At 44.4% G+C, this 27,557-nt stretch overlaps 2 protein-coding genes across 2 annotated transcripts in view; one reads left to right on the top strand and one right to left on the bottom strand.

Moving 5' to 3' along the window:
- Nucleotides 1-27,557, top strand: part of CSMD2 (CUB and Sushi multiple domains 2) — a 544,659-nt gene that overhangs the window by 132,923 nt on the left and 384,179 nt on the right. Inside the window, exon 4 of the mRNA XM_084652534.1 lies at nucleotides 17,432-17,626. Within this exon, the coding sequence (XP_084508660.1) occupies nucleotides 17,432-17,626 (195 nt within the window). The remainder of the gene's footprint in view (nucleotides 1-17,431; nucleotides 17,627-27,557) is intronic.
- On the bottom strand, nucleotides 9,557-10,436 carry LOC311510180 (uncharacterized protein; the record flags this gene model as incomplete). Its single annotated transcript, XM_084609675.1, has 4 exons — nucleotides 10,388-10,436; nucleotides 10,182-10,308; nucleotides 9,662-10,004; nucleotides 9,557-9,566 (listed from the first exon to the last, which is right to left on the bottom strand). Exons 3-4 carry the CDS (start codon nucleotides 9,973-9,975, stop codon nucleotides 9,557-9,559), a joined length of 324 nt encoding a protein of 107 aa, XP_084465801.1. The 5' UTR covers nucleotides 9,976-10,004; nucleotides 10,182-10,308; nucleotides 10,388-10,436.

The following is a 27,557-nucleotide window of genomic DNA, read 5'->3' on the forward strand; positions in this document are numbered from 1 at the left end:
TGAAACAGAAAATGGTGCAGGTTAAATAAATACTGTTGTGGGATGGTATTGGCATGCCCTGCTTTATCTTTTTAATGAAATAATTTGTTGGACTAGGTACTTGAACGGAAGTTAAAGCATCAGATGTGTCGGACTGTGGAGGTTTCAGGGCCTACTTTTAAGAGGATAATTTATCCCCATCCCAAAGGCAGCACAGATTATGGGAAAACGCAGCTTGATTTTTGTTTCTTGGTCCAGAAGGTCTGCTACCAGAGGAGGACTGCAGGTAAGGACTGAATGTGGTACTTTGGCAGAGATATAGGCAGCCCATGACTGGAACAGCTTGGATACTGTGAGCCAGTATTGAGGTGCGCTGGTTGGCAGAGCTGTATAGGAGGAAGGGGGTGGAACTGGAAAAGCAGGGGCTGCTGCAGGAAAGGATTGCAGAGCGTTCTCTAAGATGTTTGAAGGCTAATGGTTGAAATGGCAAGTGCGGTAGGTTAGCATTGAGGAACATTGCCAGATCTGTCTATGGGAGAAATAGCAGGGAGTATTCTGGCAGAGCTGTGTGGGGAAGTTTATACAGCTGCTGTCTATGGGGTGCCCAGCTTTAAGGATTGTTATTTCTCTTCACTTTCTGTGACATGCACTGCTTCACCTCCCCCATCCAAAAAAAGAAAGAGTGAGGGTAAAAAAAATCATAGCTAATCTCTCTATCTCTCTCAAATTACTTTTTCATTCACTTTATTTATCAGTGTACTTGGCAGTAGGTTTTTATTCCTCTGCAACTGGCCAGTAGCTAGAGAAAGTCGATAAGGAGACAAACTTTGTAGCCCTTACAGTTGGAAGTATTTAAGTGGTTTCTTCACAAAAATGAAAAGTGTCCCTTGTCAAAAGGGAAACTCTCCAGCATAATACAAAGTGGATCAACACTGGCACCCAGTGTCTGTATAGAATCACTTCAGATCTGGATTTCCAATTTTCGCACCCTTTTTCCACGCTGGTGTTATGCATAAAGGAGGGAAACATTTTAAATGCAGAGTTGGCACCTGCAGTCTCGGGCTATGTGGTACCTGTGTGATGGTTTGGTTCCTATATTGATAACCTTCCCTGTAGCTGTTTTTTGTTACTGGCCTTTGATGTTATGAAGAGAACATAGGATTTGTTTTTTATCTTGAAACTTTTGGTCCTGATCAAAGACTAAAAATAAAGAAATAATGAAAAAGCAAACTCGTTTAATTTTATTAATCTTAGCATAAAAGGTGTTAGACCCCAGTTCAGCAGAGCGTTTAAACCCCTGCTTAAGTCCGTTCCTACTCAGCAAAACACTTAAGCAAATGCTTAATTGTAAGCTTGTATTTAAGATGCATTGAAGGCAGTGGGACAGCAGCACATGCTTAAAGTTAAGTGCTTTGCTGAATAGGGCCCCAATTCCAGAATGCATCCTGATTCAGGAAGCATACGTAAGAGCCCTTTTAATCAGTGGGAATTAAGCACCAGCTTAAAACTCATGTGGTGCTAATGTGCCCTGATTCATGGCCTACCTATGGATTGGCACCTCAGTCAGTGGTTTCATCCTGGTCACATTTTCTCTTCTGAACTCAGCAAGGTGATTATATTTAAATTCAGAAGAATAAATAATGAATAGCTTGAAGTCCCAAATGTTGCAGATCCCAACTCATCGCTTATCTGGAGACCTTTCTGCGTGTGATTTTATTTATGTTTATCAGTGCTCAAAACAGATGATTTTAAAAAATGTGATTCATAAAGCCACTTTAATTAATTCTGCTTGTAATGACAAACTGATTGTAGGAAATCTGTGATTTTTTTTTCTCCTTCATTATTTGATTAATTATAACAGGCCAGATTCAGCTGTCTTGTTTTCATGCAGCGCTGTTAATTTTTAGTGGGACTACTCGGAGTAAGGGACTGCTCTGCATGAGCCTGGACCTATAACACCACCTCTGCAGTGACAGTCAAATCTGCCATCAGAAGACTGAAGGAATTGAAAGACCAGTAGGAGCTTCTACCTGTTACCGTGATTCATATCTTCCTTCTCCAGTGTCTGAAAATCTCTACCATTCTTTTGTCAATAAAAAGGGTGTAGTGGGAAAAAAAAAAGAGCAGGGTGGTCACTGTGTCCATGCATTGTCTTTCATAAGCTCTTGGAAGCTACTTGAATATGGACACGTACTAGATCTCATCTTTGATTGTTGTGCTTTGTATTTGAAGCCTATGGCCTCGAACTGCAAACATGCATAACTCTCATAAAATCTCAGTCTCACATAGCTCAGTGGGATTGTTCATGGCCCCAGATCAGTGAAGCAGGTAAGCTCGTGTCTAAATCTCATTGAAGTCAGTGGGTCTTATGCACTTGCCTAACATAAAACATGCTGAAGTGCTTTGTTGAAGAAGGGTGGACTGATGTATTGGGACCCATGCTAGCAAAATTATGCTCATGAGAAAATAATTGGAAGCTCGAGCTCTACATTTTTTTCTTTCAAGTCTGTAGTCAATGAAGCACATAGGGGTCTAATGCTTCTGGGCAAAATTGACTCTAGAAGTATGTCAGGTATTGCATCTCTTATGGCACGTTTCAGTGTTACGTTCAGTGAAGCTTTCAGTGCCTCAAAAGCTCTTAAGGAAAAGCTTTGAAGAATGGATGTTCAGAAATAAAAGTCCTGATTCAGCTGATCAGTTGTATGTTAAAGTTAAGTATTTGCTCCAGTCCCACAGAATATGTCTTAAGCATGTGCTTAAAATGTTTTGCTGAATCGAAGCTATAGTCTGTAGTCTTAGGAAACCATAGAGAAGATAAACAAAGTGGACATTAACTTCTTGGTCCTTGACATACACAGTCTATTTGTGATGTGCTCTGTACAGGAGTATACTCACTGTATATTTAAAAAGTCAACAATCGGAAAGGAGAGGCTTGTGATCAAGACATTGGACTGGAACTCAAGAGATTTAAGTTCTGTACTCAGATCTGCACAAACTTCTGCAGCCTCGGGTGAGTTGTTTACTTTCTCTGGCTCCGTTCCCCATCCGTAAATGGCAGTAATAATCCTTTTCTATCTCAGAAGGGGGTTGTGAGGATAAATCCATACATATTTGGTAGGCATATAAATACTACTATAATTGGGGTTCTGTAAGTGCCTAGATAGACTCAATTAACAGTGGGTCTGGAATACAACAATCATTTCTTATTCAAAGTGCAGGGAAAACATGTGGTGTCTCCGATACTGTTGTGTGATGATATGTTGGCATAGGCTGATGCTTTACTGATGAACTGCCTGTCCCCAGTTGGACTGGAAGAAGAAGAGTTGCCTTTTTCACGGCATTTTGGTGCCTGCTCCAGCTGGATCCAGGAAGCACAAGGGAATGCAAAGGCAACTGAAAGGCAACCTCCAAAAGTGTTTCTAGGATGAGCAAAGCTGTCCAGGTAGGTCACTTGTTCTATCTTGACAGGTTTGTCCATACTCTCGATGTGAAAGGGCTGAGGGAAGAAAAAAATACTGAAGAACACAGAAATGGTGAGATGATATAGCTGGGGCTCAGCTATATTCCTATTTCCGTAAGGAATGATTTCTTCTTTTTTGTTCGGCTGATTGAAGGGCTCCTTACTTGCCTGCATGGTACTCTTGGAAGACAATGGCAAACTTGCACCAGCATACTACCGCAAGGGAAACTGAAAACTGAAAGTGGATCTGCAAAAAAGCACCAAAACTGCTACCGCAAATAAGACGGATGATGAAGTATCCTAGTCCATTACTCTCCAGGAGTGTCTGACTGTTTTTTAGCGAACAAAGAAATATTAGAGGAAATAGAGAAAATATTTTTCATTTACCTTTATCTCTTTTGGCTGTACTGGAAATGAATCACGACATAAAAAAGAATAAAACGAAATGGAAAAGATACCATTTATTTCCTTTTCTGGAGCACATGGTGAACACTTATTTTGAAGGTTAAAAATGTCCTTCTGAACTAAAACAGGTCACACTAAAACACAGATTATATACATTAAAGGACTGTAGGGCATCCCCAGCACACTTAGCTGAAAAGTTATGGGCAAGGAAAGGAGAAAATGGTATTTCTTCACGTAAGTCAAAATTCACCCCCGTTCCAGCAAAAGGTCTGTGCAATACTTCCGTGTTGCATAGGCTTTTTGCTGGCATTAAGCTTTCTTATTACAGTTCACCCCTGTGGAAAGGGAAAAAGCAACATATGAAATCGTAAATTCGGGTTACTCCCTGGATTGGCTTCTGGTGATGTTGGGTCCATCAGGAACAAGAATGCAGATGCAAGGTTCCACTCCTGAGATTCTGCCAAAGTAGATACAGACCATTTAGGTGGCCAAATAAAAGCGTTCTTCCCTGCAAACAAAACCCCTCTGTCTCTAATGATTTTTAAGCCTCCTCTTCCCCCCCGTACTGTAGCCGGTACTGGTGTGGCAGAGCAGTGACACGTTATGATCTAATTAATAAATTAATTAATAAAATTAAGGATGTCTTTTTAAATCAGGTGTTGGCTCTTGGTTTGGGTTCTGCAACCTCTGCCTGGACACATCAGCTCTTGCAGGTGGTTTGGATTCCCTTGTGTTGCCAAGAAGGCCAATGGCATTTTGGGATGTATAAGTAGGGGCATAGCGAGCAGATCGAGGGACGTGATCGTTCCCCTCTATTCGACATTGGTGAGGCCTCATCTGGAGTACTGTGTCCAGTTTTGGGCCCCACACTTCAAGAAGGATGTGGATAAATTGGAGAGAGTCCAGCGAAGGGCAACAAAAATGATTAGGGGACTGGAACACATGAGTTATGAGGAGAGGCTGAGGGAGCTGGGATTGTTTAGCCTGCAGAAGAGAAGAATGAGGGGGGATTTGATAGCTGCTTTCAACTACCTGAAAGGGGGTTCCAAAGAGGATGGCTCTAGACTGTTCTCAATGGTAGCAGATGACAGAACGAGGAGTAATGGTCTCAAGTTGCAGTGGGGGAGGTTTAGATTGGATATTAGGAAAAACTTTTTCACTAAGAGGGTGGTGAAACACTGGAATGCGTTACCTAGGGAGGTGGTAGAATCTCCTTCCTTAGAGGTTTTTAAGGTTAGGCTTGACAAAGCCCTGGCTGGGATGATTTAACTGGGAATTGGTCCTGCTTTGAGCAGGGGGTTGGACTAGATGACCTTCTGGGGTCCCTTCCAACCCTGATATTCTATGATTCTATGATTCAGGGTTTCGCTTTGTCAGCAGCAAATTGTTGAAGTATATTGATGTGAGTATAAATTAGGAAGATCCCAAGCTCATTGGGCCAGATTGCCATGGAAAAATCTATAGGAATGGGAAGGGTGGAAAATGAGAGCGGTTCTTTCTGGTGGATCCTGCTCCAGGAGAAGTCTTGCCCCGCTATGCAGTGGGCAGCGGGTTCACCCACCCCAGAACTTACAATCTGCTGCAAACTGTGGCCATCCATGTGGGAGGTCTTGTGCCTTTTTCCAAAGTCTGGGGCACTCTTCCCCTCTCTCGTTTCTCAGCAGCACATCTCCAGGGTCTTCGCCACTCACCGCCTCCTGTGGAGCCTTGAAAGGGGATTCCACAGCGCACGCATTGTCCACTGGAAAAGGGGCACCTGATCGGTCATCAACTTGTCAGCATGGGAAGGTTGTTGGTGAGGCATGATGGGTGTAGCCCGCCCTTTCTATTCTGTCTCAAGTCTCCTATGATCCTCCGGAATTCTGGGGAAAAGAAAGGAACCCCATGCCTCTAAGGCAGTGGTAGGCAAATCTTAGCATGTCCTGGTCTGGGCCTGGCAGCCACTTGAAGCCTGGTTACTCTTGTGACTGCCATTCAGAGGTGGAAATCTCATGGGAACATGCTCTCCTGTAAGGTTTTCCTCTCCCGCTTGTTTCTGGGATGGTGAAAAATATGGTGCAGATGTTTTGTTTGTTTTTCTTGGAAGAACCCTGGAACTTCCTGTCCTGGGTTGGACTGGAATTAGAAGAGTTGCCTTTTCCGTGGCATTTCGGGGCTTCAACTTCCAACCGCAAATGGATCCAGGAGGCACAGAGGAATGCAAAAGGAAGTTGGAAAAAAGCAACTGAAATGAAACTTCTGAAAAATGTTTCTAGGATGCGCAGAAGTGTCTGAGTTAGTTGTATCCTGACAGGTCTGCCCATCTCACTTTCTCTCTCAGCTCCCTCTAACACTTCTTGAAGACTTGTTTTGCTTCACTCATTTTATTCTGGAGCTCACCAACGCATTAGCTTTGTTTTTTTGCTGGGAGTGTGAATTAATTGGGACAGAGATTACATGAGGCCCTGTATCATAAAAGTTGTCGTCCTTGTTAAGGCTTCAAGGTTAGAACAACAACAGCATTAAAATATAGCTGTTATAAACAACCATCGATAATTCAGGCCATAAAAATGTTTCTTTTAGCCATGTAAATAGAGTAATAGAGTAGGAGACAGTACCTAGATCTATTAAATGTTGGCGTTATTTTACACTCGAGCAATATAAAGGGAGAAAATAAGTCCATAGATCATAGAATCATAGAATATCAGGGTTGGAGGGGACCTCAGGAGGTCATCTAGTCCAACCCCCTGCTCAAAAGCAGGACCCATCCCCAATTAAATCATCCCCAGCCAGGGCTTTGTCAAGCCTGACCTTAAAAACTTCTAAGGAAGGAGATTCCACCACCTCCCTAGGCAACGCATTCCAGTGTTTCACCACCCTCCTAGTCAAAAAGTTTTTCCTAATGTCCAACCTAAACCTCCCCCACTGCAACTTGAGACCATTACTCCTTGTCCTGTCCTCTTCCACCACTGAGAATAGACTAGAACCATCCTCTCTGGAACTACCTCTCAGGTAGTTGAAAGCAGCTATCAAATCCCCCCTCATTCTTCTCTTCTGCAGACTAAACAATCCCAGTTCCCTCAGCCTCTCCTCATAACTCATGTGTTCCAGACCCCTAATCATTTTTGTTGCCCTTCGCTGGACTCTCTCCAATTTATCCACATCCTTCTTGTAGTGTGGGGCCCAAAACTGGACACAGTACTCCAGATGAGGCCTCACCAATGTCGAATAGAGGGGGACGATCACGTCCCTCGATCTGCTTGCTATGCCCCTACTTATACATCGCAAAATGCCATTGGCCTTCTTGGCAACAAGGGCACACTGCTGGCTCATATCCAGCTTCTTGTCCACTGTCACCCCTAGGTCCTTTTCCGCAGAACTGCTGCCTAGCTATTCGGTCTCTAGTCTGTAGCTGTGCAGTGGGTTCTTCCGTCCTAAGTGCAGGACCCTACACTTATCCTTATTGAACCTCATCAGATTTCTTTTGGCCCAATCCTCCAATTTGTCTAGGTCCCTCTGTATCCTATCCCTCCCCTCCAGCATATCTACCACTCCTCCCAGTTTAGTATCATCCGCAAATTTGCTGAGAGTGCAATCCACACCATCCTCCAGATCATTTATGAAGATATTGAACAAAACCGGCCCCAGGACCGACCCCTGGGGCACTCCACTTGACACCGGCTGCCAACTAGACATGGAGCCATTGATCACTACCCGTTGAGCCCGACAATCTAGCCAACTTTCTACCCACCTTATAGTGCATTCATCCAGCCCATATTTCCTTAACTTGCTGACAAGAATACTGTGGGAGACCGTGTCAAAAGCTTTGCTAAAGTCAAGATACAATACATCCACTGCTTTCCCTTCATCCACAGAACCAGTAATCTCATCATAGAAGGCGATTAGATTAGTCAGGCATGACCTTCCCTTGGTGAATCCATGCTGACTGTTCCTGATCACTTTCCTCTCAGGTAAGTGCTTCAGGATTGATTCTTTGAGGACCTGCTCCATGATTTTTCCGGGGACTGAAGTGAGGCTGACTGGCCTGTAGTTCCCAGGATCCTCCTCCTTCCCTTTTTTAAAGATTGGCACTACATTAGCCTTTTTCCAGTCATCCGGGACTTCCCCCGTTCACCATGAGTTTTCAAAGATAATGGCCAATGGCTCTGCAATTACAGCCACCAGTTCCTTTAGCACTCTTGGATGCAACTCATCCGGCCCCATGGACTTGTGCACGTCCAGTTTTTCTAAATAGTCCCTAACCACCTCTCTCTCCACAGAGGGCTGGCCATCTATTCCCCATGTTGTGATGCCCAGCACAGCAGTCTGGGAGCTGACCTTGTTCGTGAAGACAGAGGCAAAAAAAGCATTGAGTTCATTAGCTTTTTCCACATCCTCCGTCATTAGGTTGCCTCCCTCATTCATTAAGGGGCCCACACTTTCCTTGGCTTTCTTCTTGTTGCCAACATACCTGAAGAAACCCTTCTTGTTACTCTTAACATCTCTCGCTAGCTGCAGCTCCAGGTGCGATTTGGCCCTCCTAATTTCATTCCTACATGCCCGAGCAATATTTTTATACTCTTCCCTGGTCATATGTCCAACCTTCCACTTCTTGTAAGCTTCTTTTTTATGCTTAAGATCTGCTAGGATTTCACCGTTAAGCCAAGCTGGTTGCCTGCCATACTTACTATTCTTTCAACACATCGGGATGGTTTGTCCCTGTAACCTCAACAGGGATTCCTTGAAATACAGCCAGCTCTCCTGGACTCCTTTCCCCTTCATGTTAGTCCCCCAGGGGATCCTACCCATCCGTTCCCTGAGGGAATCGAAGTCTGCTTTCCTGAAGTCCAGGGTCCGTATCCTGCTGCTTACCTTTCTTCCCTATGTCAGGATCCTGAACTCAACCAACTCATGGTCACTGCCTCCCAGATTCCCATCCACTTTTTCTTCCCCTACTAGTTCTTCCCGGTTTGTGAGCAGCAGGTCAAGAAAAGCTCCCCCCCAGTTGGCTCCTCTAGAACTTGCACCAGGAAATTGTCCCCTACGCTTTCCAAAAACTTCCTGGATTGTCTATGCACCGCTGTACTGCTCTCCCAGCAGATATCAGGAAAATTAAAGTCACCCATGAGAACCAGGGCATGCGATCTAGTAGCTTCCGCGAGCTGCCGGAAGAAAGCCTCATCCACCTGGTCCGGTGGTCTATAGCAGGCTCCCACCACTACATCATTCCTGTTGCTCACACTTCTAAACTTAATCCAGAGACACTCAGGTTTTTCTGCAGTATCGTACCGGAGCTCTGAGCAGTCATACTGCTCCCTTACATACAGTGCTACTCCCCCACCTTTTCTGCCCTGCCTGTCCTTCCTGAACAGTTTATAACCATCCATGACAGTACTCCAGTCATGTGAGTTATCCCACCAAGTCTCTGTTATTCCAATCACGTCATAATTCCTTGACGTCACCAGGACCTGCCTGTGCTTCCTCCCGGTATCCCGCTTTCCCACTTACCTCAGGGCTTTGGTCTCCTTCCCCCGGTGAACCTAGTTTAAAGCCCTCCTCACTAGGTTAGCCAGCCTGCTCGCAAAGATGCTCTTCCCTCTCTTCGTAAGGTGGAGCCCGTCTCTGCCCAGCACTCCTCCTTCATGGAACACCATCCCATGGTCAAAGAATCCAAAGCCTTCTCTCCGACACCACCTGCGTAGCCATTCGTTGACTTCCACTATTCGACGGTCCCTACCCAGGCCTTTTCCTTCCATGGGGAGGATGGATGAGAACACCACCTGCGCCTCAAACTCCTTTATCCTTCTTCCCAGAGCCACGTAGTCCGCAGTGATCCGCTCAAGGTTATTCTTGGCAGTATCATTGGTGCCCACGTGGAGAAGCAGGAAGGGGTAGCGATCCGAGGGCTTGATGAGTCTCGGCAGTCTCTCCGTCACATCACGAATCTTAGCCCCCGGCAAGCAGCAGACTTCTCGGTTTTCCCGGTCAGGGCGGCAGATAGACGACTCAGTCCCCCGGAGTAGAGAGTCCCTGACCACCACCACCCGCCTCCTTCTCTTGGGAGTGGTGGTCGTGGAACCCCCCACCTCAGGACAGCGCATCTCATGCCTTCCAACCAGCGGAGTCTCCTTCTGCTTTCTCCCCCCAGACATATCATCTGGTCCACTCTCCGCAATGGTACCTGTGGAGAGAACATGAAAGCGGTTAGTTACCCATGTCCGTGTTGCTGGAACCCGGACATTCCCCCTTCTTCTTCTGGAGGTCACATGTTGCCAAGCTTCTTCACTGGCCTCTTGGCTCCACTATGCAACCTGCTCTAAATCTTTAGAGCTTTGTGCCCGTAGAAGAATATCCTGACTTTTGTCCAGAAAATCCTCCGTTTCTCGTATGCAACGCAGGGTTGTTATCTGTTGCTCCAGACCTTCAATCTTCTCTTCCAATATGGAGACCAGCTTGCACTTTGTACACACAAAGTCGCTTCTGTCCTGTGGAAGAAAGACAAACATGGCACATCCAGTGCAGGTCACAATAGCTGAACCCCTCCCTTCCATATCACCTTCTTACTATGAGCTTCCTCAGAGGAGTTGGCAAGATGTAAGCCTCACTGGGCTCACTCCAGGCGAACTCCCAGGCAAACTCCTGCTGTGTGCTGCTCTGCTGTCCCCCGCTGCTCAGCTGGTTCGCCAAGCTCTGGCTATTTTTAAACAGCCAGGCTCCCCTGAAACAAACAAACAGACCGCCCTAGTGCCCACCCCCTGCAGGCTACCAGCCAATCAGACACTCGCTCAGGCTCTCACACTGCCCTCCCAGCAAACACACGCTCGGATACTTACTCAGCAAACGCACTCAGATACTCACCAATCCCAGGCAAACTCCTGCTGTGTGCTGCTCAGCTGGTTCGCCGCTGCTCAGCTGGTTCGCGAAGCTCTGGCTATTTTTAAACAGCCAGGCTCCCCTGAAACAAACAGACTGGAGGTCCTGGTGATGTCAAGATTAATCTGAGTAGGAGCGAGCAAAGACATTTACCCTGAATGGCTAATAAGTAGATTGTTGTTGTTCATGTTTGAAGCTACCTGAAATGGTGCAATAGCTCAAATGTTTCACATGACAAATGGGACGGGAAGCATCTTTTCTTTCTTTCTTTCTTTCTTTCTTTCTTTCTTTCTTTCTTTCTTTCTTTCTTTCTTTGAGTTGATGAAGGTTTAGGAAAGGCTGATGCAATTAGGCTGAATACACCTTGATGGTGGGATTCTGTCGAAGGATGCACCGAGTCATGGCTGATGACTTCGAAACTACTAATTAATTTTGAACGAGCAGGAACGAGGAGGAGAGACAGCAAGTTGTGGCGGTTGTGACTCCCACTATCTTTTGCAATTGTCCAGCACAGTGATGCTTAACGTAGGGATGAAATGGGGTGAGAACCAAGTGGAGCCAGTTGAGAACAACAGAGCACAAAAAGGAATGGGGAGCTGCACCCAAGAGGAGTGAAGACAGGGAAGGGTTTGGGATCTCTGAAATACGACGAGTGTGTCTCTGGGCCTGGGGGGAGCTCTGGCAAGTGCTGTGCTTAGCTGGCAGTGAGGATAGACAGTGGCAGGTGCTCAGCTCTCTTCTGGCTCCCTCCAAATCTGTAGCTCCGTTGCAGGCCACGTGCGACCGGAACCAGCGAGCGACTTCGTGGATTGGGGCCTGCGTACCTGGGGTGTGATCAACTTCGTGGAATCTGGCTTTGCCCAGGAAGTGGGCCTCAGGTAGGGTTTGAAGGTGGGAATGCAGGGCACGTGGTGCACAGGATGTGGGAGGATGTTCCAGGAGAGGAGGGGAGGCGAAGGGAGAGAAGTAAGTAGGGCGTGAGAGTGAAATGAGGGAAGACGCATAGGTGGGGTGAGGGGTGGGGAAACCAGCATGGCTGCCTGGAGACGAGGACAGCGGAGCTTGAATTCAAATGCAGGAGAGAGGATGCCAACAAAGGGGTCAGAGACAGGGAGCAGCCGGTATGTACAAATTAATTTGAAGTTTGTTTTTGGGGGACTTTGAGGGATATGCTGCAAAATCTTAGGAAGGCTGCAGGGAATTACAATTGGATGTTTAGGCCTGGCTGAGCTTTTCCTTACCTGAAGTTTAATGTCTTGTCTTCGGAAGATTATTTTTTTTTCTTCTTAATTGAGATAAATCATAAAGTTTAAAGCCAGAAGAAACCACCCCCTAGTCTGACCCCCCCCGGCACGTCACAAGCCGCCCACACCACCCAGCACACACACACCAAGCCCAACAGCCAAAATTAGACCAAAAAGTCTTACACCCTGCAGGAGACCAGATTGTTATGTGCTACAGGGAGGCAGTCGGTGCGACCGACGGGCACCAATGTCAGAGGACCCCACAATGGCAGGAAAAAAAAATAAGTGAGAGAGACCCAGGTAATCCTAGCAAGTGACCAGCAGCCACTCACAGTGGCTGCGCATAACCTAAGCGGTAATTGAACTGAGTTGGAGAGGCAGGGCTGTCTAGTGGATATTGGTACTTCACTGGGATTCAGGTGAGCTGGCTGCTGTTCCTGACTCTGCTACTGCCCTGTTGTGTCACCTTGTATGTACAAATCACATACCCTTCCTGCCCCTTCCATCTGTTTCGATTGTAAGCTCTTCAGGGCTGTCTTTTTAACAGGTGTTTGTACAGCACCTAGCACAATAGGGCCTGAATCTTGGCTGAGCCCTTTAGGTGCTATTGGAATAATAATAAAAAATAATAATACATTAAATCCTCACCCCCATCTCCCATAGCAAATACAACTTGACACTGGGTTGAAACCAAGATAAATAAACCAAACTGCCATCAATTTATCATGCAGAGAAACAGACTTTTAGTTCAAACAAACACAAAAGCCAGGAGCTTCAATTCAGCTGTATCAGTCTGGTCTATGGCTGCATTCATTTCCATACAGTCACTGGAAACTATTATGTTGATGGTTAGGAACACAGCTTTTATGGGGAGAAAAATCCATGCTGCCAATTTACAGTGGAATTGGTGAACGGGCAGGACAAAGCTTCAATAATACTCTTCCATGTGACATCTGGGTAAATAATACCGTTTCGTTAACCTCCTGGGCAATCAAAGCGGCTGGTTGTTAGAACCAGCCAAGTATGAGCAATAATATCTCCTCTAAGAAATTTTGAAACAGAAACACACATTAATTGCTGCAAAAGCGTCTGTGTTGAAGTGGGCCCTATAAGTCATGCATGGAACTCAAAGGCAGGCCTTTGCTTGCGTTGCTGTTGGAATGAACCAGGTGGGAGACCTGGAAGGACCTTTTTTTTTTTTTTTAATGCTTTGCTGCTCAAAGGCCTTACAGACAGCGCAGCCCTAGTCAGAAGCAGCATGTAGCTGCCTTGGCTCAGGAGTAGGGCAGTAAGCTGATTGCGACAGCGAGAGTCACATTCTGGTCCTTGACTTTCCCCTTGCTCCTGAAGGAAGTAGTCTGTACTAGCCCTTGTCTTGGGACACATTTACTTCATTCTCTGCCCCAGCATGACCTCATGGATGTGGCAGCCAAAGGATCCAGCCACTTGGTGCGCCTGTCTGCCCCCAACCCACGCGAGGCAGGAGGAAAAGCAGCACCGTGGAGCCTGTTCTCCTTCTGGCACATGGTGACAGGGTGCGTCTGTCTGCCCAGCGAAGGCATGCGGCAAGGGCTCACGACTGAACCCGAAGTGAACAATGAGCTAGCGCCGTCTTATCTCCTATGCGCAAAAGGCCTCTGGGCATCATCTGCCCAGTAACACGACGTTAGTTAATGTAGACAAATGAAGCAGAATTTTTAAATGAGATCCCATTTTTTCAAAGATGATCTCAAGATATGATGCAGGTCGGGGTTGTCCGATTCTTAACAGTTCATTAAATAAAGAGCAGCTAGTGTTAGCGAGTGACTTTTAAAAATGATAGATTCATATTTATAGCGAAGTTCTAGTCATTAATTTTAAAGGGAGAAAGCACAAAAGAAGGAGTGGGTTCATTAAAAAAATTTACATTAGTAATTTAATTAAATTGAGTCTTTGAGTATCATTGCAGAAAATGAAACATTAGTTCTACACCGATTCTCAACCCATTCGGCATATTTAACACTATCTCCCCCCGCCTATGAATTTCTTTTTAATATAGTTAGTAACTCCATGTGTGTCTGCCAAAGCTGTTGGTGAATGCCTATTCATGCACTCCACAGAGACACTCATTTTAATAAAAAGAAAAGGAGTACTTGTGGCACCTTAGAGACTAACCAATTTATTTGAGCATAAGCTTTCGTGAGCTACAGCTCACTTCATCGGATGCAACCGATGAAGTGAGCTGTAGCTCACGAAAGCTTATGCTCAAATAAATTGGTTAGTCTCTAAGGTGTCACAAGTCCTCCTTTTCTTTTTGTGAATACAGACTAACACAGCTGCTACTCTGAAACTAATCTTAATGTAAAGCGCTTAATTCTAAGCGCTTTCCAAAGACTCAGTTATAAGCATCATCTTCTCTTTTTTGCCCTATCTGGGTTTCAATATAGGTAGGCATTACCATGGTATCTCAGAGGCTTTCTGGGGGAAACTGAGGCACAGGGAGGGGAAGCCATTTTTATTGGAGGTAGTATTTGTATTACAATAAATCCCATTCTGCTAGATGCTGTACAGACACCTAGTAAGAGATGGTCCCCATCTCAAAGAGCTTATATTTTAGATAGAAGAGATGGAAAAAAGAGTGGGAGGGAAAACAGGGGCAGTGCTGAGGTTTTCAAAACAGTCCAAAAAGATTTCGACGCGTTTCCCATTAGAATTAATGGATCCCTTGGCAATTCAGGTTCTGTTTAACCTGGGAACTGGAGCACTAGGGAACCGCAGGGTCGGTCAGTCAGTCACTTTGTCTGTTTGTCCAGCAGCCTCAATAAAAGAATCCCCCCTTATATTCATTACAGCCAAGTCTTGCCTCTTCTTTACCACAATGGACAGTGTCTGTTTATAGATGGCGGCATAGAATTCCTTCCTGCAGGGGCTTGGCTGTTTTAGATGCAATGAGGTTTAAAGTGATTTGATGCTGGTTCTACCAGCTGGGCCTGGCTTTCTGTGCAAGGCACAGCAGAAAATTGAGTCACTCTTCTAAAATGTTTCCGTGTGGCAGGGCGTAGCACGGTGCCATTACGCCAATTACAGCGGCTAAATACATCGTGATGAATGTTCACTTCATTTCACCTGGCTGTGCACAGTTCTAGGTTTGTTTTCCTCTGCTACCTCTACTTAGCATCTCATTTTGCTGTTACTCATGCTCTTCTCCTTAGCAGGATCTCAGACTAAACTTCCCTGTGCTCTCAGGAATTCATCCTTTTTGTGCATGCCCTTGACAAAATTCCTGTATGTGCAGTAAACACTAAATCAGCTCTGAAACAGAAACTCTTCTCCATTATATTTCCTGCAGTGTTGCATCGCTGAGGAAGGGAGATGGTTCATAAGGGCCTGATTCAAAGCTGAGTAAGCCAGTAGTAGTCTTTTCATTGTCTTTGTTGGGCTTTGCATCAGGCACGAAAAACCTGAATAGACTTGATCTTTTTGGAGTGTTTTATGTGAGCCTGTAGAGTTTGATACTGATTCTCTAGGGCTGCTGAACAGAGGCATTGGTGAAAAATTGTAGGATTTATTACAGTTTCTGCTGCTGCTGCCTACTTGACATTAAAATTGGATATTGTGGGCCAGATCCTTAGCTCATGTAAATCAGTGTAACTCTGTTACCTTCATTGGAGATACGCTAATTTTACATTAATTGAGGATCTAGCCATATATGTGAAACCTAAAGTGCTGACTTTGGAGCCTTTTTGTCTTGAATAATTGCTTATTCAAGACTTTGCCATTTCATATACCATTACACAAAGACTTACATAATTTCACCTGTATTGCAGAATATTTTGTGCCCCACCTAGTGAATGTCATTGAATAACATTGAGTTCCTGAGTAAAACATCATCTGTTGAGATTTTCATACTGTAAATACCTAAAATGGATAGAGAAAATATCGTGATTCTGTGGTGGGATCCCCAGGATGCAGCCTGGGACTGTGGAACCGCTGTGCCCCCTGAACTGTCTCCAGCCTGGGCTGTCTCTCACATGCCTTGCTAGTGACCAGCAGCAAACCCCTCCAGGAGCTGAGATCGCTCAGCACAACCGCATGTGGAGACCCAACACCCAGCTAGATTGCATGAATGGTCCCAGAGCCACTCATGAGTCACACAAGGAAAGGCAGCAGTCAAATCTCCCCTCAGCTCCCAGCACTGTACCTCGGGAATATACCATCTTGCACTGCTCAAGACGAGCAATCAGATTTATTAATTGGTTCACCACTTCATCAATGGAAAGTGGATATACACCAGCCTTTGCAAGATCTGAGCAGATTTGCCACACACTTCATACAAACTCACTGGTAAAGATAAACAGTAAAAGAAGTGTATTGGCTACAAAAGATAGATTTTATGTGATATTAAGTGAAAGCAAAAAGTCAGTTAGTTACCAAAATAAAATAAAATATAAGCACGCAGTCTAAGCCCTCAATCCTATTAGACTGGGCAACATCTAGATTAAGCAGTTTTTCTCACCCCACTAGATATTGCAGTCCACAGTATACAGATTTCACCCTTGAAGTCTGGGCTAGTCCCCTCAGTTGGAGTCTGCAGAGTGTCCTTGTTGCTTGCAGAGTAGGTGGGTGAAGGAGAAAGGCCCAGCATGTGGCCACTGTGTCTGTTTTATATCCTCAGTCCATGTGCTTGGAAAACAGGCATGTCTGGGTGCATTGCTGAGTCTCCAGGCAAGGTTGATCGATACCTCTGGTGTGGCCTCGTGCAGGTGAGTCATTGCATTGTAGCTCCCTTGCTGGACAATGGTGGTTGATGGGTTGATTGACACCCCGCCCCAGGTTTTGGTTACTTTCCTGGCTGTTGCCTCTGGGGAGCTAATATCTGGCTGATTCCCGAACTTGCAGCATGTTTTAGTGACAACCGTACAACACAATTCTTATAACTTCATATACACTTAGGATACACATCTATGGATAGAGAAATGACTTCCAGCACATCATGACCTTTCCTCTTATATCTTACAAGGCATGCTTTATATGTAAGATCACAATCATATATAAAGGAGGAAAAAGGGGGGTTACAGGGCACTCCCCCAAGGTACAGAATGTCACAGATTCCTCGTAGGAGTTGGGAAGGAATATGCTTCTCCTGTGCAGAGCTTGGCACAGTTGTTTCGGTGAGTTACTGGAAGAGGTTACCCTTTTGTGAAGCATTATCACTAGGGAAGGTAACATACCAGACTTGATGGGCCATGAACTAATCAATATGGTAAATCCTATGGTCAGTGAGCTTGCTTTTAAGAGATACGTTTTTGCTTTTAAGGGATACGTTCGCTTTGGTACTGGAATGGTGCTGAACTGACAGTGCATTTATTTAATTATATAATTGGGTTCTGTATCTGATGTGATGAACCTTGTCATAATACATGAGGCAAAAAAAGAAGGAGGGTGTTTTAACTGGATGGAGGCAGTGGAATTTGCATCTCTCACTAACCAGGAACAATTTTCTCTCTGGCAGTTTTACTGAGTCATACATGTGGAAACCCGGGAAGACTCCAGAATGGGATCCAGCAAGGGACGACATTCAGCATTGGAGACAAAGTGAGGTATAGCTGCAACCCGGGCTTCTTTTTGGAGGGACATGCCTTGCTCACTTGCCATGCCAATTCGGAAAACAGTGCCTCCTGGGATTTTCCACTGCCCTCCTGCAGAGGTAAAGTGCTTCCTTATGTTAATATTTAGATCAGTGGACACAAACTAATGATCATGAGAAAACTATAGCTAGAAAGATCATCCAGCTGTAGATGGAATCAGAGATGCTGCAGCATGAGCAGTTACATGGGACTGGCAGCATTGCATTCAGTGGAATATTGGTTTGAAAACAAAACCAAACCAAGTGAAAGCCAAACAAGATGCAGTTGAGAGCCAGGCTTAATTTTAACAGAATCCCTAAAGCTCCAGAGATGTGGAGGAACAATAATACTTACAATTTATAGAGTGCTTTACAGTGCTTTAATGTGTGCAACCATTTAATTAACTGATTCTTACAATCCCTGGTCATTGCCATCATCATCCCCATGTGGGGAAACTGAGGCAGTGACATTAAATGACTTGCCCAAGGCCACAGAGAGAGACTTTGTGGTAAAGCCATAATTAGAAACTGGGACCTCCTGATCTCATGCTCATTCCTCCAGTGCAGCTTCTTACATGGCTCCAGCTTTGCCCCATCTTTAGAAGGGGGCATGCATACATGTCACTGGGTTCACTTTGTGCTTAGGGGGTGAAATTCACCCCAAGGCTGAGGGTCTGCACAAGACTTTATGCACCCTTATGCCCTGGAACTGTAAAGCAGACTTGCAAGGAATAGAGATCTCCAGATGAGTCTCAAATGAGGGGTGCCTCGGTGTTCAGAGGTATGTTTCTGCAACTGATTGACTGTAAGATGTTGGAATAGTCTTCTCAAGGGAAATGGTGGAAGGTCCATAGCCTGCATTGTTTCAGACTGCGCTGGAGAATAAACCATGGGGAACAATCCTGCCCTGGAATGGGGCACAAGCAAGGTAGTCTAATAGTTATCTTCCATCTCAGTGTTCTCTGACTCTGGTTGATAGGTTCCATCATGGAATCCTCTCTTCCTCATGTTCTTCATATATTGTGTTTTCTGACCATTTTCTATTTCCTGTTGTGCGTTCTGACCAAAACAAAAGCTTCAACAGGGTCACTTAAAAAACCCAAATACCCTCTGCTCTGCAGGGTAGGTGACCTATTGGGACAGCAGGCTGAGAGTTTTGTTGGAAGCCCACAATAGAACAGCTAGTTAGTTGTGTTAAAGGAAGCTTAGAGTCTAGGGACTTTCAGATCCAGCGTAGTGACTTTTTGTTTTTTCCATGTATTTTAATAAGCAGAATGAATTGCGGCCAGTTTTAATAGGCCAGCTTTATTAAAGTGGCAGATAAACAGTGCCAGGGTAGGCCAGGCTGACTTAGAAAGCTTGCCACTGGATCTAATTCTCCACTGCTTTGCACTTTGGGCCTGCTGCCTGCATCTTGTGCCATCATTCACACCAGTGTAAAGTGGGTATAAAATGCTACCATTCTGACTGGGTAGGGTTGGACACCCACTTTGCATTGGCTACAGGCTGCACACCCTAGAGGACAGCAGAGAAATAGGCATAAAGTCTCTGGGCTGGAGAAAGTTTTATACAGGAGGTAAAACTTGATTTAAAGCACTGCTTATGTAAAGGGCTACAGCCTCTGGGAGCTAGTGGAATTTTAGTTTCTTTATGACTATGGCGAATTGCTTCTTGGTAATCCTTTGTGGATTCAGGGAGCTTCAGACGACTAGTTTGTTAGTAAATATACAAGTGTCTGGGTTGTTTTACCAAAATAGTTGCTGGTTCCCAACTTCATTCCTGTTCAATTCCTTGTGTACTTCAGCAGACCATCTAGTATCGATCCTTTTATTGACCCTTTGCTTGTGTAATCAATTAGCAAGCCTGAGCCAGAGCATACATCTTGAATTTTAAATACAGAAATATTATTTGCCTGATGATATATGTTCCTAACACTTCCCTTGATGAGTCATGCAGTCGGGGTTCCTGCTGCTTATTGTGATTGTTACTCTATTGCTTATCTATTGCTCGTGTGTGTGACCCCTGGTCCCAATACAGGAGTGGTTGATGCATAGGTTGGTGCCAGGAAGGGATGTTTTATCTCCATTTTTTATCTCCAAATAGCATTTTCAGTCTTGACTTTCAAGTTTCATGCTAAATCGGTGCTTCCATCATAAACCCTTATTCTTAAATGTGTTTACAACTTGGCTGGAGAGGGGAAGGAAAAAGAAAAGCACCCTCAAGGCTGAAACATGGTATAAAATGTCAGATCGCTCTCAGATTAAAGGAAATGCCATGCAAGAATAGACCAGTGCTCCATCTAATTTGACATCTTGTCTCTGACAGTGGCCACTGGTTGAGAGAGAGGTTAAACATTGCCCCACTATTTACAGGTGTTTGTGCAATGCCATTCCATAGGGGAGGCAATGCCTCCTGACCCCAGCAGGTGCTGTTGCCTTGGAGCATAAGGATTAATAACCCTTGTAATTTTTGTTTGATTTTGCTGCAGATGGTCTTCTTACCTGTGTGCAATCCTTTTGTTCAGGAAGCCATTACGGTTACTAATTAACCCCCCACCCATAAAATTACCACCACCTTCTTGATATTTCATATACTTATGATTGAAAAATATTAAAATATACTGTGATGGTCACATTGCATTGTGGCAAGTATTAATTTATTTCAAATCAGTTTATTTGCTCAAGTGGTATCGTGTGGTGATGTGTTCCAAAGGTTACCATTCTGTACAGCATGTAGTCAGATGTTTGCTGATCATTTCAGTAGACTTAAGAACTTGGGATGGATTCTGCACCATTTGAAGTTAATGGTAAATGCTCACTGAATGTAGTGTAGTTGATACAAAAATGTAGAAAGCAGAAAAAACTGACAAGAAATTGACACAATAGAGAACTCAGAACCTGCCCAGCCATATGAGCTGATTTTACCATAATAGGTTTTTCAGTGGTCAGATTTAAAATTCATGTCCGACTGTTACACTGCCACTACAGACTGTTATGACTGCAAGGGTCAAAAGATTTGCATAAAGGCAAAAGGGTTTTAGTGTCTCATTCTGCTGGAAAAATAATGTGTCTTTAGAATTACTGCCTGAATAGAAATATATATTTCCTTGATAGAAATTAGACCTTCTCAATGTCTGCACATCATGTGTTCAGCCTGTGGATTTCCTTGCCTTAGGAAATCAATCAAATACTGTATCTGGATTCTTTTTTGAAATGGACGGATAACCTTATGACCAATATTTTTAGCTGTGTGAGCTAAAATAAGTCAGTCACATGCTTCAGGGCATAGGGGTCAGGAAGGAATTTGTTCCCCATGTAGAACATTGCACAACTGGTGGGTTATATTCAGGTTTAAAAAGATAGCGTATAATTTTTGATGCATCTGGTAGTGGCCACAGATGGGTATTTGAGACATGTGTTATGTGACCGGATGCTGCATATCTTACTATACTATAACACTGTGTATACTCCTATAACTGTTAAGGAACTGATGTATTTCTAAAGGAACCAGTGTCACTTAGACTGTGAGAGTGATTCAAAAAATTTGTTACGATCTGCCAGATGAATGACACATTTGCAAATGGAAGCCACTTTGTTGTTGCAGTTATTTTGTATTACAGTTATAGAGAAAAGCTGTAGTGATCTTAAATATTGCTGTGTGGTATCTGCCGACAAAGGTGGATTATTTTTTTAATAGCAACCATTATACCAATTTATTTGATTCCAACTATGGATCAATATGATGGGCAGCAGAAAAGAAGCCATTTATCTCTGCTGAGAACCTCAACTGTCCGACAGCTCCAAGGGCATGCTTTGTTTTTTGAACTGTTATTTATTATGATGATTGTGGAATAGTTTGAGACTCAGTAACACATCAGCGCTCCATTTTGCGAGGTTCTGTACAAACAAAAACGAACGCTGGTCCCAGCCCCAGAGACGTTACAATCTAAGTATTGTGAAACAGCTGGACACATCTGATTACCCTTGAAAAAGAAAAGCTCTGTGTATGTAACACCTATAAAATGTGTCCTGTCCCTTGCCAGTGGTTGGCCAACATGGAATATAACATACTGCTAATACTGCTAAATAATGCTTTTTGCTTAAGTGCTGGAGGCCCGTTCTTGCATGTGGAAAGCCTCATCTTCAAACCCCGCAAATGACTCTTGGAGTATGAGATGGTGATGTTAGAAATAGGCTGACTTCCATTGTCTTTCACCAGATATTCACTGATGATGTGTGCGGGGGGGGGGGCAGGCAAAATCAGACTTCTCTTACTCAGTATCACTTTCTGCTACCTCTTATCTTGTGTTTTGTCCTAAGTAGGATGCTATAAAGTGAAAGGAAGGAACAGCAGCTCATGCTGAGACTTTTAATGCTTTGCTTAGCTGGTGCTATGACCCTTCCAACATTTTATGTAAACATTAGCATTTTGTTCTGTGGTTAAACCAAACTGAGCATAAACCGTGTAAGAACACCTGCAGCTCCCTTAGGAGGCGGAATAGTCTTAAGTAACCCATTTTGTTCTGGAAAATAAGGTCACATCCCTGCACAGCCGGCACTGGAAGCATGTTCCCTTAAGTCTGAGTTGGGTTCTGTTTTATTTACCCAATTCAGTCTTTTGTCTCTTCCTGCCACATTCTCTCTTTCAAGTAGATTCGCAGTACTCTGGACCTGCTTGCCCCAACATCCAGTCTATACTGTAACATCGTCTTGCGGTAGAAGATAAATAAGAATGTATGTCGGCAGCTGTATGTACTTACTGGGGAAGGCATCACCAGGGCTGTTGGAATATTTTGCATCATATCTGATGATATATTAGTCTTACATAAATGAGTGTTGTGTGGGGTTTTTTTTTTTAACCCTCCATCTAAGGAACACTTTACTCTCTAGGATGTCTTGTAGCAGTGTGGCACCAGTATTTTAACAAGAGGTTCCCACAAAAATTAAATTCCTTTCCCTATATCCTAAGGGATAAATGTGCTGGGGAGAATCTGTTTGTTCTTATTCCATTCAACCAGTGCTTCCTCACAACAAAAGGGAGGAAACAATTCTCCTTGGGACACAAACCTTTATTAAGTGCATTTTCTGGAAATCTTTCTAGCTTGTTCCCTTCTATAACAGATACATTAGAGATGGGTCAGGCTGCTGAATTCAGGATTAAGTGTCAGGTCATAGAATCATAGAATATCAGGGTTGGAAGGGACCTCAGGAGGTCATCTCGTCCAGTCCCCTGCTCAAAGCAGGACCAATCCCCAACTAAATCATCCCAGCCAGGACTTTGTCAAGCTGGGCTGTAAAAACTTCAAAGGATGGGAGGTTCAGATACAAGAATGGTGTAATCATGGAAACTGCTGCTTTGAGAGCAAACTGGTCTAATGTTGCTGTCTCTATAATGTACAACGAGTGGGCCCAGGCTTAAGAGAAAATATTGTTGTCCTAAAAGCATCAAAAGGGCCTGAGGGGAGAGCAGAAGTTAGAAAGAGGGGATAAACCACCATCACCTATCAAGCTGACCAACGTTGTCTCGTTTCATTGTTCCTCCCTCATTGATGTTGGTCTACTTGTTGTCTCATCTTATGTTTAGATTGTGTGCTCTTTGGAGTAGTGACTTTTTGTCTTGTGTCTGTACAGTGCCTAGTGCAATAGGTTTCTGGTCCTTTACTGGGGCTTCTAGGTGCTACTGCCATACAAATCATGAATGTACCCTCCATTTTCTCTTGCTAAGCGGCTGTACAAACCAGAAACCTTTTTAATAAACAGGTCATTATTTTGGCTTATTGTAGCATCATAACTTGCAGCAAGAAGCCTCATACTCTGCGATGATCAAAACTAGGCTGGAAAAACTGTATGGTAGGGAATTAATCCTATATTAACCTGGAGCTGATAGAGTAAAGGGAACTATCCTGCCCTGCCCAAGGGTGGTGGACTCAGATGATCAAACATAGATCTCTTTTGTCTTTACCTTCTGAGAGGAGCCTGTTAATTGAGTTGCCAAATTCCAAAACTCTTACTTAGATAGGTCTGTATTTGTGCGCATCTCAGGAGCAAGCTGGCACTGCTTTGCACCTGAGTTGTTTAGTGAAGCACATTTACTGTACCCTGAATAGAAATAAAATAGTGGCTGATGTGTGCGAGATACTCGATCTGAATTCACACCAGAAGAGCAACATTTCTTAAAGTAGCCTAGATCCCTCCAATCCACAGCCCATGTGAGTGTCCTGACCTGCATACAAAGCTCCCTTGAATTTAGTGGGGCTGCACCTCTGAGTAAGTATTACTTCCACGAGTCGGGCTTGCAGGAGCGGACTCAAGGTGTGGGAAGAAGGGGTTGTTGAAGTATTTTTGCCCAGATGACTGGGAGTACTTAGCCCAGCAGCAGTTTTGAAAGCACGGTTATATTGAGACTGACTCTTGGAATCCGCTGGAACCCATACAGGGTATCACTGAACAATCACAACCCATACTCGATGGGGACTATGTCCTGAAAGAAAGCTTTCCTGAACTCCCTCTTCTGGCCTTAAATAACCCCCCCAACCTTGCCACGCTCATCATCAGAAGCGAGCTCCCCACAGGCCAGGACTCACAAACTCAAAGTGTGACCAGAGCCTGCCATAGCAACAGATGCAAAGCTAACATATCTCAACTGCTAAAATGATCACCATCCCACACAAGACACCTTTCAAGACCCATGGATCCTACTCATACCTATCGCATGTGCTGTATCTCATCCAGTGCACTAAATGCCCCAATAAAAACTACAGGAAAAACTTTGTTATCTGGCATGTTGGGGGAATGGAGAGTGCCGGTTAGTCAAAAATTCTGGTTAACTAAGATTTATACTTATCAATGGAGGGAGGGAGTTTGGGTGTGGGAGGGGGTTTGGGGCTGGGGGTTGGGGCGCGGGAGAGGGTGTGGGGCACAGGCTCTGGGAGGGAGTTTGAGTGCAGGAGCAGGCTCGGGGCAGGGGTTTGGGGTGCGGGAGGGGTTTCAGGGTGCCAGATCCGGATGGCGTTCACCTCAGGCCTCCCCGCTTCCAGAGAGCCATGTTCCTGCTGCACTGAGGCGGCTTCCTCCGCCAGCAGGTGCCGCCCCCGCAGCTCCCATTGGCTGCAGCTCACGGCCAATGGGAGCTGCAGTGCCAGCGTTTGGAGCAGGGTGGGGGCAGTGCACGGAGCCCTCGTGGCTGTTCCTCCACCTAGGAGCAGCAAGGAGCGCTGTGTCCAGTTTTGGGCCCCACACTACAAGCATGATGTGGAAAAATTGGAAAGAGTCCAGAGGAGGGCAACAAAAATGATTAGGGGACTGGAGCACGTGACTGATGAGGAGAGGCTGAGGGAACTGGTCTTGTTTAGTCTGCGGAAGAGAAGAATGTGGGGGGATTTGATAGCTGCTTTCAACTACCTGAAAGGGGGTTCCAAAGAGGATGGATCTAGACTGTTCTCAGGGGTAGCAGATGACAGAACAAGGAGTAATGATCTCAGGTTGCAGTGGGGGAGGTTTAGGTTGGATATTTCACTAGGAGGGTGGTGAAGCACTGGAATGCATTACCTAGAGAGATGGTGGAATCTCCTTCCTTAGATATTTTTAAGGTCAGGCTTGACAAAGCCCTAACTGGGATGATTTAGTTGGGGATTGGTCCTGCTTTGAGCAGGGGTTTGGACTAGATGACCTCCCGAGGTCCCTTCCAACCCTGATATTCTATGATTCTAACAGAAGTCGGTCCAACAAAAGATATTACCTCACCTGCCTTGTCTCTCTGGGTTCAATAGTGTCCCTTAGCAAGCAGCGAAGAATAATTCCCTCCATTACAGGAATCACGGGGTGAAATTCCACAGCCTGTATTATGCAGATCAGATTAGAATAAAAGATCTTTAGGATGGGGGACTGTCTTTGTTTTGTTCTGTGTTTCTACAGCTCCCTAGCACAGTGGGATCCTGGTGCGTCATGAGAGCTCCAAGGCAATTCTGCAATACTATTACCAATAACAATAAATGGTCCCTTTTGGCCTTAAAGAGTGGGAATTTCAAGGGAGCCTAAGGGATTTAGGTGGCCAAATCTCATTGAAATTCACTAGGAATTGGGTGCTGCACTCCTTCAGAATTTCCCTGGAATTTTCAAAGAAGCCTGTGAGCTTCAGAAGAAGCGTGAACATGGAAAAAGAGGGTTTAAAAATAAAACTAAATTAGTCATAACAGACTTCTTAAATTTAAACCTTTAAAACCAGGTCAAATTGGGTTCAGATCTAATTCTGGGTGCAAACTTGGGTCAGTTAACTTTATGTTAAGTGGGATTTTCTATTTATAGCTCCAGTACAATATTCTGAAATATGTGTCAGTAGATTCTGTTTGCTAAAATGCACGCATGCCTTCGGAGACAAAAGTCTTGCCCCACTTGTTTGCTGTGTGTAAATAGAATTGATAGGTTTATGACTTTAGTAGGCGGTTGAGTAAAAAATCGGTAAGCCAGCTGAAGAAGTCAAGAACATTTGTGATGCTGCATTTTAAGTGTGTCAAATATGCATTAACTCATTAAAAGTGTCCTGTCCTATTATAATTCAAACAGCTGCTTAGAGTGCGATGTGCCCAAAACATTTTTAAGAGCTGTTCAAGAGCATTTTAAAATGTTTTAACAATAATATCAAGCTCATCAAGCCAAAGAGCAAGTTGGACAAACTACAGATCTATCCATATCTAATGAGTGTTGGAAATCGTTAATGTATTTTAAAAGATTTTTAATTAAAGTTTTTAAAAATAGGGGGCTAGGTTTTTCGATGGAGCTACACCAGTTTCCACCAGCTGATTTTTTAAAGAATGTTTTTAAGATAGATGCAGCATCAAGAGGCAGAATTTTGTAGGATTTTCTTTTCTCCCTGGGAAAGAACATTGTCCCGTTTTGCTTTATTCTGAATTGCAGAGAAACCTAGGAATTGGCTGACTGGATGAATCAAGTTCTTTTAGTCCACCATCCTCTCTCTGACAATAAACTAGATGCTTCAGATGAATCTTCAAGACCCCACAGTAGGCAGCTAGGAGATAACCTGACTATAGGAAAAGCTTCTTTCAAACTGCTGTCAGTTATGGGCTAGTTTCACCTGGATACTCATCTTGCTAAATTTTTATTATTAATGTATTAATAATTTATTTACCCTAGTTCTTAGGGAGCCCGGTTGTGGCCCAAAGCCCTATTGTGCTAGGCAGACACAGAACAAAAAGACAGTCCCTGCTCAAAAGGGCAATCCCTCTCCTTTAGGTGCCTAGAGTCCCGGCATCCTGGAAACCTGGTTATTTTGGGTGCTCCAATTTTGGAGGGTCCAACTCAAGACACCTTTAAAGGGGCCTATATTTTTCAGGGAGTGTGAGCTCAGCACTTATTGAAAATCAAAAGTCTCCAGCTGAGCATCCAAAAAAAAAAATTGCTCCCCAAATCACCAATCACTTTAGAAACTGTAGGCCCCAGCTTTCATTCATCTTTTCACTGCCGGGCCTCCAGGCTGCCTGCTTTTGCCTGGGTCATTCGGTAGACATTGGAGAAGGTTTAAATTAGGTGTTGGCTCTTGGCTTTGTTTGCAGTCGGTGCTTTCTGCCAGATTTACCTGGGCACATAGAAAAAGCTCATCGCTGTTGCATGTATAATTCCCCCAGGGCATTAATATTAAAATAGCCCCATGAATGTTCCATGTTCCTGTCTGGCAATAATAATGTTTAAAAGGCAACCTGTGCCATGCCGGAGGTGGCTGTCCTTCTGCAGGAATGCCTCTCTGCAATAAATTGCCTCTGCTCAGACCTTTGCATACATTATTCAAGCAGTTAATGGCCTCATCCTGTCTCCGTTATATCTTTCTGTCTTTCTGCTGGGCATGTGGCTTGCAGAGAGCTAGCTGATTGAGAGTAGCAGCATCGCTTCTACATTTACTGCCTTTCCAGTATCCTCAAGGGGTTATTGAAGAGAATAGTTTGAAATTAGTCTGTGCGTATCTGCACATGCCAGCAAATGAGTGAATCGTGCTTATCCTT

The sequence above is a fragment of the Lepidochelys olivacea genome (assembly GCF_965140295.1).
Source record: "Lepidochelys olivacea isolate rLepOli2 genome assembly, chromosome: 19".
NCBI classification, from domain to species: Eukaryota; Metazoa; Chordata; order Testudines; family Cheloniidae; genus Lepidochelys; species Lepidochelys olivacea.